Source organism: Grampus griseus, assembly GCF_964374135.1.
Source record: "Grampus griseus genome assembly, chromosome: 9".
In the NCBI taxonomy this organism is placed as follows: Eukaryota; Metazoa; Chordata; class Mammalia; order Artiodactyla; family Delphinidae; genus Grampus; species Grampus griseus.
Genome location: NC_139003.1, coordinates 6,095,897 through 6,114,046, shown reverse-complemented (window position 1 = coordinate 6,114,046; position 18,150 = coordinate 6,095,897). Strand labels below are relative to the sequence as shown.

Sequence of the window (18,150 nt, the reverse complement as noted above, 5' to 3'; positions counted from 1 at the left end):
GAAAGACAGGTGGGTGCTGAAGGGTTTCTAACGGGCTAGTGACAGTTCCACTTCACTTCTTTGCGCGTCCTGTACTATAGACAGGCGAGGCGGTACCCACCCTGGGACAGTGAGACGGAACCAAACTGGCTGAGGATGGAGGAAACACACAAGCTCCCCAGCCCCTCTCAGGGGTGCAGACAGACAGAGGCAGACAGCTCCATATATACAAACTCCACACAAAATAAATAAGGAGCCGCCATCAGCTTGGCTAGGCCTCACCCCTGCTTCCTCCCACCCCCGTCAGAAGCGATTCCAGGGCGTCAGCCAGGAACCTGCCGAGCCCTAGGGGTCCAACTCAGTCCCAGCAGCTCCTCGACAGGAAGAACCTAAAGCCCCTTTAGCCCTGAAGCCCCAGTCCTGGGGGTCTCTGGAGTGGCTCAGGGCCAAGTGCCAGGAGAGCCCCCCTAGAGCTACGTGAATTGCCGACTGAGCGCCGTCCGAGGGCAGAATCACAGCGGGAGGCCCTCTGGTCCCCAGGACCCTGGCCCAGTCTCCGAGCAGACTCAGGACGTCCCCGGGAGCCCCTCAGGGCCGGGCGCCCTGCTCCATCTGCTGGTGCTGGCTCCGCGCCGCGAACCTGCTGACGTGCACGGGTATGGGCACGACAATCTTGGGGTTTCTTACAGGCTCCCCAGAACGGCTGCCCCCATTGCCAGCTTTGATGCGCTTCCACTTGGCCCGCCGATTCTGAAACCAGATCTTGACCTGCACCTCACTGAGCTTGAGGGCGTGGGCGATCTGGGAGCGCTCGGTCAAGCTCAGGTATTTCTTGCAATGAAACTCCTTCTCCAGCTCCAAAAGCTGCTCGCTGGTAAAGGCTGTGCGGCGCCGCCGGCTTTTGCCCCCAGGAGCCGCGACTCCCGCCGCCGCCGCCGCCGGCGCCCCCTCCTCAGCTCCAGTCCCCAGGCTTCCCGTTAGCTTCGCTTTGGGTCCCAGGAGGGCCCCGGGGCCCCCTGCAGAGCTGTCCAGGAAACCGTCGTCCTCGCTGTCACCGCCCGAGCCCCCTTCGTCCTGCTCGCTGCCTGCTGGGTCTCCCGCCGGCGCCTCCGGCTTCTCCTCATCCGAGCTGTACACCTTCCCCTCGGCTGGGGGGAGTGAGAGCCAGCGGGTGGGGGAGAGGCGGCGAGGAGAAGGCGGACAGGTTGGAGGCGGCACGTGGAACCGTGGCCAGGCGTGGACCGCACGACAGCGGGAGGAGACACACACGTGGAGGGGATGAGACGGGGCGGGAGGGGAGACATCCGGGGTGGGGGGTGGGAAGAGGTTCGGGAAGACAAAGAGATGGGAAGAAAGGTATTAACCAGCACAGACTTCACTCCGCAAAGTGGGGGCGGCAACGGGCATGGATCAGAAAAGCACCGTCCCCAGGACTGTGACACCGCCATCCCCCACCCCTGCGGCCTCGCTTCCCCTACCCGCTCCCTTCCGGCCCTCTCCAGACCCACACCGAGGGCTTGCCACTCACTGACGCCCCCTCCAGACCCCGACGGCGCAGCCGCAGGCCAGAGGGAAGCAGTGCAGAACCTGGCTTGGGGTCCTTTCAGTGGCTAGAGGCAGGAGTGAGCAACGTTGGGGAGTTCACTTTTGCAGGAGAGAGGGGGAGACCACAGCTGCAGCCTTTGCTATTCTCCTAGGACTCCTCGCTGGCCTAGTGGGAAGGGATACGTGCTCACCTCTGTTCCGCGCCTCCCTCCCTTCCCTCTTCCCTAAATCTGGAATCTTTTTTTTTTTTTTTTAACCTTTTGGCCGCGGCGCCGCATGCCACGTGGGATCTTAGTTCCCCGACCAGGAATCGAACCCGTGCCCCCTGCATTGGAAGTGCAGAGTCTTAACCACCGGACCGCCAGTGAAGTCCTGGAATCTCAGAATCTCATTTCCAGATGGAAACTTCAGGGTCATCTGAGTCCCTCCCCCTGCCGCAATCGGGGTCCAAGAAGTGTTGCCCACGCACCTGCGAGTCAGGAGGTTTCTGTACCCACCTCCCCAATTCTCCTTTACCAGACCATCCAGCCCAGAGCAGGGAGCCTGCCCCGCCGCACGCCACCTTATCAGTTGCCGGATTTTTCGTCCAATTACTGAGCCCTCCAGGACCCTTTCAGTCCTTCTCCTTAACTTTAAAAAGACATCATCTCTTTTCCACCCTCCCTCTTTCCCAGCCAAGGTTGCTGAGAAGCACGAACAGCTGCTTTCTGCCCAAGTTCAGAATCCTGAGGACCCTGAGCTTGGTGTCAGTGAGGGACCTGGAGGGAGTATGGAAGGAGGAGGGAGAAACAGAAGTTCAGCAAGGGGGGGTACAGAGAGGAAAATGGAGAAAGAAATCTTGACTCAGCAGACTACTGAGCATTCGTGATCCCAGGCATATAAACATTTTCATCCATACGTAATTCTAAAATTTAATTCAGCCACTGGTTTTCATCTTATCTGTTGACACTTTTGTCAGGACTGCAAATAATGCATTACGAAGGTTTTCAGTGTTTGAGTTTTACAAACTCCCTTGTTTTCTGCCCAAAGGACCAATAAACAGTGGAGCAACAAAAAGTCAAAAGAAAACCAACCAGTAGAAAAGAGAACAAAACAGGTAATCCGTAAACTGAACAGTCAGCTCCTTACCAGTGGACTTCACTGTGTAAAGGGGGGAGGACTTTGCAGACGTGGCGGTACATCTATCCACACCACCACATGTCACGTGTACACTCCTAAGCACACTCTGAGGTTGAGACTATAACCCAGAGCTAAGTGACTTGGGGCAACAGTGAAATGCTTTATAAGAGAACGGGGCTGTGCACGTGTGTGCGCGGCTGGACGGCATCCCAATGCTCAGAGCTTGGCTGGAGCTCCTCTCTAAACCCTGCCATCTGCCTGCCCCCCTGCAAAAACTGCTCAGGGCCTCCAGGACCAGCCCAGTCACCTTCAGTTCCCTTCCCGGACCCCAGAGCTGTCCTTTCCCCTCACGGATGCAAGCCACACCTGTTCCTTTTCCTCAGGAGCCACGTTTGTGTTATTTTCCTTAGAGGCCAGTGTTCAGGCCCTGCCCAGATCACCCACCTCCATCTCAGTCAGTGTTCTCATCTCACATCCCAGGGGTATCTTTATGCCTGAGCCCCTGCCTCTTCTTGGAGGGCTTCATGCTTTATCTGACCTTTGCAAAACCCACGTGGCGCACCCTGGTTTAGCCTCACCCAGACTTCCCACGCTGTCCCTGCTCGCTGCTGCCACCAGCAGGTGGGCTTCGTTCGCTAGCAGCCCACCCAGGCTCCACTGGCACCCAGCTCTGCGAGCTGTCAAGAGATACATCCACTGCCACTGTCCACAGGTGACGTACCCCTCATGATGCTCGCCTCCCACCACCCCGGGCTTTCTTCCTTATCTAGCCAAAATCTGTTTAATTTCTGCAAGATGCAGATCCTTGGGTTCCCCTTTCATGTCATTAAGGGCTCTTTCCCACACCATTTTCCTCTTCCCCAGGACTCAAGCGTAACGTATCCCAAACTGAACTCCTGAGACTTCTCCTGAGCCAGTCCTTCCCCATCTGAGCCCCCGTCTTTCCCATCTCGGTTAATGGTAACTCCGTCTTCCGTGTTGTTCAAACCAGACCTTCACTCTCTCGCACCGCCCATGCCCGACCCGACTTCTCACCGCCTCCTCTATGTCCAACTAGCCCGAGTCACCCTCGTCTCTTACCCGGTTCATCAACATTTTCTCCTGCTTCCGCCCCTCCCCCCATCCCTGCCCCAATTATTCTTCTGTTTGAAACACTATATTCTTCACCTAGATTTTTGCACTGACTCATTCCCTATGTCCTTCAGGTCTTTATCAATGAGACCTTCTCTGATCATCCTTTTTAAAATTAAAACTCCCAATACTCCCGACCTCCCTTCTCTGCTTTACTTGTTGCTGTAGTATGTGTCACTAACTTTATTAACTTATTTTATTGGCTGTCTCTTCCTATTAGAACATAAGCTCCATGAAGGTAACCATTTTTTATTTTATTTATATTTATGGCTGTATCCCCAGCATCTAGAAAGTTACCCGCACAGAGCAGGCACTGCATAAATATTTGTTGACTGAATGAAAGAAACTATTGCCAAGCACTTTCTCCCTCTCCATTTCTGTCCCTCCTTTCTCAAGCCTCTCCTATAGTATTCCCTACAGCCCTGCTCCCTCACCCCAGCTCCGGGCATAAGACATCCCCTCCATGAATATCGTTCTACCCACTTTTCAGTGTGCCGTCTGATCTCACATTCGCTGTAGAGGAACCCATATGTGGTAGGAATCTATAGGATCTTATGCTAAAGGAAATCAAGAACAACCCCCAACGTCATTACTAAATCCTCTAACTTTTAATTTCTGATTTTTAAAACACGGTTTTCAGTAAACAGTAACAGAAAAAATAACAAAAGCTTGTTACAACTCAGCCCAGTGTTGCAATACTTTAAACAGCTGCTAAAAAGGCAGAAACTGGATTTCAGGGCTTGAAGGATGAAATCATTTAGCACAGCTCCAAGCACCCAGGGGGCGTCCAATAAATCTAAACTGATGATGACCGAGATGAGGTTCCCAGGTTCCTCATCTGGCAGGGCCCTCCTGAGATCAAACCATCCATCCCTCTGTCCTCAGACAGATTCCATAAAATCAAGCCCACACGAGTGCGCCACCCCCAGTGCCGCTTTTAAAGCCATATAAGAAGCACAGGTCCACAACCTCTCTCAGTTACCTGATCCCGGTGGGATCCTGAGTGGCAGGGGCAGAGTGCCCCCCTGAGCCTTTAGAATCATGACATTGAGGGCTCCGATAAGCAACTCTTCTAAGGAGGTGGGGGCGGGGAAACAGAAGAAAGCAACCGACGGGGAAAACACAGCTCCGCTCTCAGAGGAGAGGGTCCGGGGCCGTCAGTGAGGCTGAGCGGGAGGGAGAAGGAAAGGCACAGCAGGAGGAGGACTGGGGCACGAGGGGGGCAGACACAGCGGCAGAAGAAGTAGATGATGAGTCAGAGAACCTGAAAGGGCTGAAAAGTTTAGGGAGAAAACAGAAAAACACCGGGGCACGGGGGGAAGAGAGTAAAAAGCTTTCGGAAAAACCCCAACACGCCCTACATTTTTCCACCCTGAACACTGATGCGTCTGCAGCCCTGCTGTTTGTTCTCTGCTCCACCGACAGATGGAGCACTTTAGAATGCAAGGCCCAAAGTGACGGAAGCTACTGTGAGGGCTCCGACGAGCAGCACGGCAGGTCGACCCTTTACAATACAGCGATCCTGAAACAGCTTTACTGTTTTCTCATGAATGAGCTAAAAAATAAATGCAAACTCTTTTCTTTTATCCAATTCATAATGAATACTAATAGTAAATATACTCAAAACAAAGATGGCGCCTAGAAAAATGGTTTTGGCTAAAACTTGACAGAAGCGCATCTTGTTGATAAAATTTCTATTTGTAACCTTTGATTTAGAATAATTGGACCTGGTAGATATAATGTCCATAAAAGTACATTTCTAACTGCAGATGCTATAGTTGATTGACGTGAAGAAAAAAACTTGATCAACAAGACGTAGAAAATTTTCAATGGGAAATAATGATCCTGATGAGAAAAATTCTAGCAAAAGGAAAAATGTTTAACTGGAAACAATTTTACTGTGCTAGGTAGGTAGGTAGGCCAAACGGACAGGTTCTGTCCTTTGGGTATGAAAATAACATTATTGGTAATATAACAGTACATTGTTTTATATATAAAATAGATAATCAATAAGGACCTACTGTATAGCACAGGGAACTTTACTCAGTACTCTGTAATAACCTGTATGAGAAAAGAATCTGAAAAAGAATAGATATATGTATACGTATAACTGAATCACTTTGCTGTACACCTGAAACTAACACAACATTGTAAATCAACTATACCCCAAGATAAAAGAAAAGAAAAAAAAAAAGAGTACATTGTTTTCAGCTTGTTCCCTGTGGGTAAGTCTACAGTCTGTGAAGACTTTGGCTTCTGTCTAGGGGAAATGACACTGAAGCAGACTGGTTATTAGGAAACATGCAGAGTTCTCCTGGTAGATGCTATTATCCTAAGAAGCAGAAATCGCAGGGTTTGAACCATGATTACTTATAGAGTCCACTCCAGGGGTGTCATTCCACCCCAGAGAGAAGCACTCAGCCTCCAGGGGCACCCTTGCAAGGGGCTTTCCTTCCGAGAGGAAAAGAAGCCCTAACTTGGTAACGAGTCAGGTCAGACTGGGGAAGAAATCAAGGGCAAAAGAATCCGTGGTAGGTATTCTCCAGTAGAAAGAACAAGTAGCACCAGACTCCTACCATCTAGAGAGGGCGTCTGCGGCTGAGGTCACCAAGGATGCTGGGCCTGGGTAGTGGAGCGGAAACCACCCCCAGGACTGGAGAACCACTTTAGACAGAGCCCCTGTGCCATTCGGCCCTCACGCAGCCTGCTGTGGTCCAGCTGACATAAAACACAGTCTTTATTACGTACTGAGGAGAAGCCTCTCCCCCATTACACTCAGTTCTGACTTCTCTTCCCTCCATTTAAAGAGCCACTACCCTCACACACCCCAAACCACTCTCTGGACAACTACCCAACTTCCTGAATACAGAACCAATTTGAGTGGGGTAAAAAAGTGGGAAAAAACCCAGGTCACCCCTCAAAAAAGAGGCATGTCTGCCACCACCCTCATTGCGTCAACACGCCCAGTGCGTAATTATTTCTTTGTTTCCTTTGGAGACGGTCCTTTCTCCCGTCCTTGATGGCAACTAGCCCACTTTCAATGTGCTTTTCATTCATCCTCATTAATTTCATGCCCACATGATGCTACTACTTCTTCCTATAATTCTAGGTACGAGAAGGAAAATTCACTCTCTCTCTCCCATTTCCCCGTGACTCTTCAGCACTCTTCACTCCAAAGGGACAGGAGAACTTCCTCTACATCACTCCCACCTTCATGACAAGTTCATGGCGCCTTCCCCACCGCCCCAAGCTCAGAGCTCCTTTCACGGCATATTAACATCATCATTGCCAAGAGCACCCTTGTATGACCTTTAACTTTGCCAAGCACTCTCACAATTATTCCTTCATCTTTGAGCAACTCACTGAAGTACAGCTGACCTATTAGTAGTAGTAATGGGAGGTTAGTAACCTTATTTTCAGGTGAAAAAACTGAGTTTCAAAAAGATGAAATGGGGCTTCCCTGGTGGCACAGTGGTTAAGAATCCGCCTGCCAATGCAGGAGAGATGGGTTCGAGCCCTGATCCGGGAAGATCCCACATGCCGCGGAGCAACTAAGCCCGTGTGCCACAACTACTGAGCCTGCGTTCTAGAGCCCGCGTGCCACAACTACTGAGCCCACATGCCACAGCTACTGAAGCCCGCGTGCCTAGAGCCCGTGCTCTGCAACAAGAGATGCCACCACAATGAGAAGCCCGTGCACTGCAATGAAGAGTAGCCCCCACCCGCCGCAACTAGAGAAAGCCCGGGCATAGCAATGAAGACCCAATGCAGTTAAAAATAAATAAATAAATAAAATAAATAATAATAAAAAAAGAATCTGCCTGCCAATGCGGACACGGGTTCGAGCCGCAGTCTGGGAAGATCCCACATGCTCTGGAGCAACTAAGCCTGTGCACCACAACTACTGAGCCTGCGCTCTAGAGCCTGCGAGCCACAACTACTGAAGCCTGCGCACCTAGAGTCCATGCTCCACAACAAGAGAAGCCACTGCAATGAGCCGCCCATGGACCGCAATGAAGAGTAGCCCCCACTCGCCGCAACTAGAGAAAGCCCACGTGCAGCAACGAAGGCCTGATGCAGCCAAAAATTTTTTAAAATTAAAAGAACAAAGATGAAATGATTTCTCCCAGGCACACAGCTAGGCACAGAGCCAGGTCTGGAATCCTGGTCTCCTAAACCTCCAATCAGTGCTCTTCCCATCCTTTCCAGTACAATATCTTCTCTTCCCTCCACCTGCAGTAGAAGCCCTCCCCAGATGCCTCATCAGACAAGTGGGCTTCCTCTCAAACCCGGTTTTAGTTTAGACCGCATCCCTTTCACTTATCACCCAGAGCTCCAGCCTAATCATCAACATCTTCCCTTACCTTTCACGGAGAAGATTCTTAAAATCACCACAGAAGAGGCCTCACTCACCAAACTCCACCTTTGTCCTTTCACAGGCTATTTTTCCCATCATTCCCAAGACAAAATTCCCTTCAAATCTTTCTGCTGTTTCTTCTGTCATTATTTGTTTGTATGATGTAATCTTACCAGTCACCTTTTTTTTTTTTTTTGCGGTACGCGGGCCTCTCACTGCTGCGGCCTCTCCCGTTGGGGAGCACAGGCTCCGGACGCGCAGGCTCAGCGGCCATGGCTCACGGGCCCAGCCGCTCCGTGGCATGTGGGATCTTCCCGGACCGGGGCACGAACCCGTGTCCCCTGCATCGGCAGGCGGACTCTCAACCACTGCGCCACCAGGGAAGCCCATCACCATTTCTTTTATTTAGAAATGTATTTTCTCATTTAAAGAATAATACTGCCCATTTATGGAAACAGTTTTAATACCAATCTTCTCTAGCTTCTGCTGTACAAGCGCCTCTCACCCCTCAAGGACAGCTCTGCCTTGTCCAGGAGTCAGCCTCACTGAGGAACAGACATCTTCCTCCCACCGGCATCTCTGCCTGCCCTCCGCATTACAGAACCCTCTCAGAGCCTCACTCCCAGTATCCAGCACTCCTGGCACTGCTTATCGAGCCAGGGAGAAGGCTTTCCTCCCTAATACTGAAAGGGAGTTAAAGGCACATTCTTTTCTTTGTTTCTGGTTGATAGACATCTGTTCAGGGTTTGTTTTTGCCTGCCCAGCACCACTTACCCGCCTGTTCACTGATGGCATCCCCTTCCTTTGGCCACTGCTCCCCATCAACTGCCCAGTAGAGGGGGGCTGTCAATTGCATTTCTCCACCTTCATGACCACAAGGACGGTGACCTGGAGCTGACCAATCCGCACATCCGGTCTCTCTGGGGACTGGACTCGAGCTAGTGAGTCAGCTGTCCTAGGATTCTACACGTGCTAGAATTCACTGGGGTCCTGATCTGGGATTATAAGAATTTAGCGCTGCTTATGCTTGTGTCCTCCCCTTCCTCTCATCAGGAGAAAATGAGGCAAAGACAAGAGACAGGAGCCAGACTGAGAGCAAGAAAAAAAGACCTAACAACACTGTTTGCATTTTTGGATCCACGTGAATCAATAAATGCCCATTTTAGCTTAATTTAGAGCTGAGCTACTGTCACAAGCAACCCGAAGAGTTCTGACTGCGGACGCTGCTCTAACTAGAAGGGACAGTACTCGCGTGACTCCAGGGAGGGTAAGCCTCCCCACCTCGCTCCCATACCAATCCCATCGGAAATAATTTTTCCAAAAAGAAACCCAGGTCATCCCTCAAATTAGTCATGATAATGCCGCCGAAAACTTCACGAGTCTGAAATGTATCTGGACTTGAAAAGATCTCCATAATCCATCCAGTGTGAATTACTTTAATCCAATAGCTGTGCTCCTAACGCTGAGCTGAGATCAGATACCTGAGGGAACAGGAATTCTGAGGAAGAAAAAAGGAGGGGTGTTTTCTTGCTTGTTTGGGGTTTTATGTTTGTTTTAACAGAGAGAAGGGAAGTACAGGCCCCAGTGGGACACAGAAGGGCTTTGGGCAGCCATGTCCACAGAGTGTCTACACAGAGTGTCTCACCAAAATGTGAGACAGGAAAACTGAAAAGAGGGAGAAAGAGCTAAAGACAAAACTCCAACTCTACCCGTATTAGGTTCACGCAATGTTCTCTCCCGGCAAGTCCCATACAACCAGTCCTCGGAACACAGCGCTATTTCTAATCTGTCCTTTTCAGTACAGAGAGTGCCACCCATCACAACTCCTAGTAAAGAGGTCTTCCCCAACTTAACTCCCAGGAAAGCTTAATTCCCATCCATTTCCAGTACACGGACAACACAGGATTTCTTGCACACCTATTACTTTAGGATGCTGGACAAATATCTTCTCATTTAATCCTTAACTCTGTGAGGTAAGAACTGTTGCCCTTATTTTACTGGTGAGAGAACGGAGACTGCAGAGGTTAGTATTTTGCTGTAGATCACGAAAAGGGTGGTGCCTAGATCTGCATCCAAAGCCTGCGTTCGTTCCTCTGGGCGACACCACATCTCTTTGTCATCACTGAATGAAAAAGAGACCGGAACCCACCGTCACCCTATCATAACTTCTGTACCAGATGGAGAAATAATACAGAAGACCAGGAACTGATTTCACAGCACAAGTCTTCTTTTTGGGCACTGCTTCCTTCCTCACCACGTCAACTCCGTCACAATCGATCCCCAGTCTCTTTGGCCTAGATAAGATCTACCCCCGCCTTTATCAAATGTTTCTCTCATTCAGTATGATGGCTGTAAACGGCCAGAGCTCAGGTAACACCATCCGGATCCCAGATGATGAGGCCTTTTCCATCCTAAAGCCCAGCCCTGAATTCATCTCAAGATGTAGGCATCCCAGGCGCCTCCTCGTCAGTGACCCTGATAACTCAGCGCTGAGAAGTACAGAATCTCTTCTCCCAATCCCTTTGCTCAGGATGGCTTTTTTTTTTTAAGGGAACAATTCATTAATAAAAGTATCCTTACAGATAAAAACAGAATTGTAGAGCTGGAGCGACCTTAGAGATCACCTAATTCAAACCCCTAAGTTTACTGATGAGGAAGCTGGGACACACAGAGGTGTGATTTGGCCAAGACCAATCAGTTCCATACGCCCAGTATCTGCGCATAATTTATAGGATAGTTTTCACCTATTCCAGCACAAGGTGCTTCTTCCCTTCCCTCTTGGGATAGTGTCATCCTCCTCCCTCCTAGTACACGGCTGCATCACTTCTCTTCCCATTGCTTCCAATACAGAGTTCCAGCTTACCCAGTACTTCTACTTTAATACCACTTCCTCCATAATTCACAGTCAAGAAATCCATCTCCCATTACCCCCAGTGCTTTCTCCTCATAACCCTAGTCTCTGTTAGTCCCGGCAGCCCCCCCCCCCGCACTCCATGCCCCGCCCCCAGCCCTCCCCCCTACCCCCCGCCCACCCCCCCCCCCCACATTTGCTTCTAATACAGACTTCTCATTTCATCACTGGAAGAGTATTCCTTTCCCTTCCATGATGGGAAGGCGATGAAGGCGCTGCCTCACGACTACCTGCCATACAGTGCTGTCTCTTCCTACTAACACTTAATTCAACTCGTGAAGGTCACTCTCCTATCACTCCAAATGCAAGCATCTCTTTTCCCTAGCACTCTCCCAATCAGCACATCAAAACTTCTTCCACATTACTCTAAGCTGTAACTTTCTCCCAGCATGATCGTATCGCCAGTGAAAAACCCCAACCTCTTCTCTACCACTCCCGATCCAGGCCTCCTTTATCACCGTCACAGCCGTGGGCACCACCACGGGCATACAGCGCTCTGTCCTTCTCACTGTTTCAGATGAGGGGTTTCCTCTGTCCGGGCCCGGCCTGGGGCATTTCCCATCCCCTCTAGGTAAAAGTTCTCCCCCAGCCAACTCTTTCCTTCTCATCGTTCCCATTTAAGCTTCTCTCTTTTTGTACATCTACCCCACTGCTTCTCTCATTGCTGTTTCCTAATCCCCAATCCGTTTCACTGCAAAGATCCTCTTTCCCCGTTATTTCCAAGGCAAAATCCTTGCCTGTAGCTTCCCACTATATTGCATTGAGAGTAACATTACTGTCAATGCAAAGCACTTTGCTTAGATTATGTTCCTCGTTCTTTCCAATTAAAACATTTCCCCCTCATTATTCCAATTACTGCCTCTCTCCCGTTATCCCCAGTACCGACTATTCATGCCCATCACTCTGAGTCTAAGGATTATGCTCCTACCATCTAGAATCTGTACCTCCATAGCTGCATTTGTCACAGCAGAGACCCCTCTGTCTTCCAACCCTCCCAAGTGCTACCTTCACTGTGGCACAAGGCATCTCAGGATCGCATTCCAAACCTCCAGGAACGTTTTCTGCTGTCATTTCTGAGATCTCTCTCTCTCAACCAGGGTCTCTTTGGCAGCCTGACAAGGCCTGTGAACCCCTTCTTGGAATAATGCTTTTAGGTGCATAACATAAAACACACAGGATTACATTAGAAGCCAATTACATAAAATCTAGTTATCAAATATTTTAAATGCATTTGAGAATAATTTGTGTTTCTTTCCTAAATCATTAAACAACAAGATGTCACCAAAGATTGTAAATTTCTATGAAAATATCTGTGATTTCTATTGGTGACAAAAATCTCAGGTACTGGGGAAACTACCATGGTTTCTGACCTACCTTCATAATTACAGGAGGTGCCAAATTTTAGTGAGAAGTTAGTAGAAATAAAGATGTAATTTTTTTCCCACCCATAATTAACAGATCTCCTCACAGGAGGTCCATGGAGTCTGTGTTAACAGCCCGACTAAACACTGAGTCTAGAGAAATAAGCTTTAATTCTATGAAAGTGAAAGGAACATTAAAAATCATCTGAACTGGGCTTCCCTGGTGGCACAGTGGTTGAGAGTCCGCCTGCTGATGCAGGGGACAAGGGTTCGTGCCCCAGTCCAGGAAGATCCCACATGCCGTGGAGCGGCTGGGCCCGTGAGCCATGGCCGCTGAGCCTGCGCGTCCGGAGCCTGTGCTCCGCAACGGGAGAGGCCCGCGTACCGCAAAAAAAAAAAAAAAAAAAAAAAAAGAAATCATCTGAACTAAAGCTTTTATGTTACAGGTGAGGAAACTGAAGGCTAGAGAAGTTATAAGACTTTGAATCTCCTGTAGTGTTTTAAACAATACTAAGGCCATAACAGACACACAATAAACGTTCCCTGAATTGAACTAAGTGGCTTGCTAAAGTTGTACAGCTAATGATTGACAAAGTTGAGACCTGGACCCATGTGTCACGACTTCTAAGTAGACGTTCCTTCCATCACATTAAGTTAATGCAATATTTGCCTTTCTATACGTGTCAATGGAGCAATCGCTCTCCCTGTTTACTCCTCCTCAAAATCTCTAGGAAAACATGCTCTCCATCACTCCCAAGAAAAAGCTCCCTCCTGCTTCGAACAACAGAAGTCTCTGATCCCATGTCACATTACCCCTTCCTGTTTTTCTCTCATCAGTAAATATATCTTGACAGTCATAATGGACACCTATTCAGAAATTGATGGTCATCTACAATGTTCGCTAGCTATAACCAGGTGCTTGACTTACAGCAATCAGCATTCAGATATCATGCTCCCAGGAAGTTTCCCTAGTCCCCTCGCATGATTTCCATTATCATTGCCAATCTCTCTTCAGAAATTAGCACATCTTTTTCGGTTTAGTTTTAAAAAATAATGTTCACTACACTGCCATCTCCCAGCTTTGTCCCATCGTGTTCTCTTTTCTATACCATCTCAACCACAAATGTTCTTTTCTCCACCATGCTCAGTACTGGCATTATCTTTCATATCAACCTCTCACTGGATTTGTACCGTCAGTCCAACAATTACATATGGAGTGTCCACCATCCCTCAGCTCTTAACTATTTGTTTTCAGGCAATCCAACCCTCTTCTCCCTGAATGAATCACTGCTCTAGACACCTGCAATTTAAAGTTTTCTCCTGCATTTCTCCAAATGGCCAGCTCTTTTCATCATTCCCCAGCACACAGCATCCTCTTCACCTGTCCTCTCTGTGATGTGTATTCACACCACATCCTTAAGTTAACTTTGATAACTGTCAGAGCTCACACACACCTTCACACACAAGATCATCTCTCCCTGTCCCATTCAAGGCAGAATTCTCTTTTTTCCTGTCATTTGGGGCTTACTGCTCTCTTCTCTCCGTATTCCTAATACACCAAGGACTTCACTATCCACCCATTTCAAAGCTCCTTTTCCCTCATCACTTTCACGTGACTGTTCTTACAACTCTCTCGATCTGATACATCGAATATGGTCCACATGCGGCTATGGACCACCTGAAACAGGGCTAGTTTGAATTGAGATGTGCTGAATGTGTAAAATACACACTGGGTTTCAGACTTAGTATGAAAACAGGATATAAAACATCTCATGAAAGTTTTTATATTGATTAATGCTGAAATAATATTTTGGACACGCTGGGTTAAATAAAATATACTGTGAAGTTAGTGTCACCTGTTTCATTTTACTATTTGAATGTGGCTAGCAAAATTATTTTAATTACATAAATGACTTGCTAGACAGCACTACTCTGGGCGCTTCTGTTGATTCATACTCTTAAATCTTCCCTACTAATTCAAAATTCTCTGTTATCACTCCGCCTAGGACACCTCTCCCAGCTACCCCCGCTGCTCCCCACGCCAAACCTAGAATTATTTTCCATATACCATTCTCAATACCTTTTCTACCCCATTATTTCTGTACACAGTATTTCTTTTTGCCTGCTAATAGAGCTTCTACCCCTGCCATCTAATCATAATAAAGTTCTGTTCCTTCTTCATCAGTTCTAGTACGGTGCTATCTGTCTCAACTCTCAGAAAAATTTTTAGAAATAGTCCTTCTAATTCCCAACAAAAAGAACTTTGCTCACCGTTCTCCAAATTGGCCTATCTTCACTATAATTTCATTAAAAGGGCTAGTAATTGTAAAACGCTAGACAAATGTAAATTAATAATTTCAGACTCATGTCACCCATTCAAACTAGGACAGCAATCCTTCCCCTGTCATTTTAAAAATGTCGTTCCTTCTCCAAACTCTACTATGTTGAGGTTTCAACCCCTTTATTCAATCTGAGAACTCTCTCACTTCATGCTAAATACTCTAATACAATTCCCCAGATGGAGTGTTTGTTTTCCCACCACTGTCAGCATGCATGTGTCATCACTCCCCAAACTGATGTGATGTCTAACGTTTCTGGAATTGCCATGTCTTTTCTTGACTACGTTAGGGAAAAATCAAGACTGGGAAGGTGGACGGGAGCGGCGAGGAAGGGTTGAGAGTCTGCACTGAGAGGGATAAGAAGCTGCGGTCACAGAGAAGCCCTCCCACTCATCATCCCCTTCGAATGTTCCTTCTGACACCTCTCCTCACTGCTCAGCCCCGCAAGCCCCACTGTAAACCCTTTATGTGTATCTCTTCCCAATGAATGATTGCCTTCACGCCAGCACCTCTCAGAACTCTTCCTCTGTAAGGCCTCCTTCCCATCGTTCTTAGCAAAGAAATTCCTTGTCTTTACTCCAAGGACGAAGTACAATCTCTTTACTGCTTCCAATATTCCCTCCAGTGATGAAGATCTTTCCTTCAGCATTCTCTATATATAACTTCCAGTTTCTTCTCACTCCCAGTATTGAAACACCTTTTTAAAAAAATTACTCCTAGTGTTGACACTTTCCCTTCTTTCCTACTAGTATATGTATTTAGTTCCTTCCTAATCCTCTCAAGACAGAACTCTTTCACATACACACACACTTCTGTTCCAGAAATACTGTTCTCTTTTCGTGTCGCCAACGCTAGAAATCCCTTGCACATGCCTCTTCCAATAGGTGGCCCTCTCCTTTCTCATATGCTCTTTGGATAATCTGGGTATACAGCTCATTTGTTCATCCTTTCCTCTATTCTATTCCTCAGTATTTCTCTTCTGTTCTTTTCCTCTGTTTATTCCTTTCTCTCTCTCTCTCTCAATGTCTGGTTTTACTGCCAATATTCTATCTGCTTCAGAAAAGAGCCCCCATTATACGAATGGGTCAAAAGAAGAACTGAGGGGAACCTGAAAGAGTAGGACACGTTGCTTGTTCTCCCATGGTCTGGGGATAATCCCCCCAGCTCCCCTCCACTGGGGTGTCTTCCTCTCTCCTCCTGCTCAGCTCATCTCTTCCTCGGGTGTCTGCTTCTCCTTCTGCCTCCAAAGCCATCCCTCTGACGCCTGCCTCGCTTCCCTTTCTGCCTTAGGACCACCCTATTCAAAACATCCCGCTGATCTTTTCCTCTTCCCATCCTCCTGCCAGCTGCCCCTCCTTCCCTCCACTCTGGCCCCTTTCATCTTGTGGGCATCTCCTCCCACCTTCCAGTTGCTGCTCTGTCATTTCCTTTGGGTCCTCCTCAGGAGATGCTGCTTAGACGTCAGTCACTGGCTCCTCCTGGTCCAACCAGGTACAAAAAAACCCAACAGCTGAATCCCCAAAGCCAAAATGCCCAGGGCTAGAGGGGCAAAGAAGAGGAAGGCGGACTCTACAGCAGCCCTTGGGGTCTGGAAGAGGGCCCAGGAACCTATCCTCAGGAATTGCTCTCTGCTGGCAAAGGACAAAAGGGCTCTTGGCTTTCCTCCCTGTCTCCACTAGAGTCAGCCCCCAGGCCTCCTGGGTCACTTCCACCTGCTAACCTGGTTAAGCAGAGGCAGGTTCATCCTGCCGCTAACGAGCTTTAAGCTCTTCAGGATCACCACACTTGCAGGCAGCCCGTTTTTTCTTAAATAGGGCCCACCCACCAAACTGCGTAAGCTTTGGCTCTCAGCACACCTGAATCTGCTCCTGGATGGCGGAAAGCTTTTCCAGCTTCTGGAGGTTAAGGATCAATAGGGAAGCCTGTTTAGATTGATTCGCAACAGGGTTCAGTTCGGAAACACCTTGCCTCTATTGAGAGGGAGTCCTCCTATGGAGGGTCCAGGATTCCTGAATATCTCTTAGCTGAATCTCACTGGTTCCAGAATCTTAGCTGGATTCTGGACTCCAGGCCTTTGGGCCACACCCAACTCAGCCCAGCCTGTAGCCTCTCTCTTGGCCTCCCAGTCAACCTTGGTCCAGCAGTGCTAGGCCCCCTGCTAGCTAATGTTCCCTTAGGACCCCTACTTGGTTCCTCAAGGCTTAGCTCTAAATCTGCCAATAAAAAGTGACCTCTACAACTGTGAGAGAAAGACAGCCACCCTCACCGTCAGCACCACTCTAAGACCCTCCCTCTGCCCCTGCGCTCACAGAGCCCGTTTGCGGTCAGTACAATCGTCTCTTCAGAAGCCCTTAATGAACTGACAGCTGCCCCACTGTACCCTCACCCAGGGGTCTTGCTGGTGTCCCCAGGAATCCCACACTGGCAGCTTCTCTATTCCCAGCAGAGGAGAAAAATGAAGGGATTCTGAAAAGGAGACGCAGGAGCTGAGGCTGGAGGACTAGACTGCTGGGAGGAAAGGCACTGCTCTGGCGGGAGCGATGGCAAGTCTCCGGTGAGGCTGCAGGCACTCTGGAGACGCGGCGGGGCGGCGGTGCTGGGGTCTATGGGAGCCGCGTCGGCAGCGGAATTGGAGGTGGCTCCGCAGAACCCGCCATCCGGGGGTCTGGGATTCCAGGGCTCCAGGCAGGTGCCGAGACTCCGAGCAGGCGGCTGCCTGGGACTTCCAGGTGAACGAGCCTCCCGCCCGGCGCCCTGGTCGCCCGGCACTTACCCGGCAGACTTGGGAAAGTCTCTGAGAAGTGCAGAGGCGGGGGCGGTGCGGGATCTGCCACTTTCTCCCGGGCGGGCAGCAGCTCTTCGGCTTCCAGCGCGCCCTCCGGGCGTCGGCCGCCCGGCTCGGGGTTGTTTCTCGTGGCAGTGGCGGCGGCGGCGGCAGCAGCGAGCTCCGGGGGCCCGTAGAAGGCGTCGGGCGGCTCCGCGAAGCTGGGCAGCGCGGTGGTCAGCGCCACCATCGAGGGCACGGCCTGGCCCAGCCCCGCGCAGAAGGTGTTGGTCAGGCGGCCGGCAAAGGAGGCTAGCGGGGCGAGGGGCGGGAGGCCGGCGGGCAGCGGCGCGGGGGCCAGCGCCTGCGGCAGCACGAGGGGCCGGTAGGGCATGAACATGGGGTAGCCAGTGTAGAGCAAGTGGCCCGAGCGCGGCGGCTGCGGCCCGATCAGGGAGTCGATGGAGAAGGCAGCGCCCGGGCCCCCGCCGCCGCCGCTGCCCCCGGGGGCGCCCCCGCCTCCGGCTCTCTGCATCGTGCCCGGAGCTGCGGCCGCCCCAGGGCGCTCCCCTCCGAGCGCCGCCGTGCGCCCCGCGGCTCGGGCGCCCCACGCGGACACGCAGGGCTCGCTCCCTGGCTCCCGG

The 18,150-nt window shown here is 50.0% G+C and overlaps 1 protein-coding gene across 1 annotated transcript; it reads right to left on the bottom strand.

Moving 5' to 3' along the window:
• Nucleotides 1-278: 278 nt before the first annotated feature.
• GBX1 (gastrulation brain homeobox 1) lies at nucleotides 279-18,056 on the bottom strand. Its single transcript, XM_082662172.1, has 2 exons — nucleotides 17,516-18,056; nucleotides 279-1,127 (listed from the first exon to the last, which is right to left on the bottom strand). The coding sequence occupies exons 1-2, from the start codon at nucleotides 18,039-18,041 to the stop codon at nucleotides 568-570; spliced, it is 1,086 nt and encodes a 361-aa protein (XP_082518298.1). The 5' UTR covers nucleotides 18,042-18,056; the 3' UTR covers nucleotides 279-567.
• Between the last annotated feature and the right edge of the window lie 94 nt (nucleotides 18,057-18,150).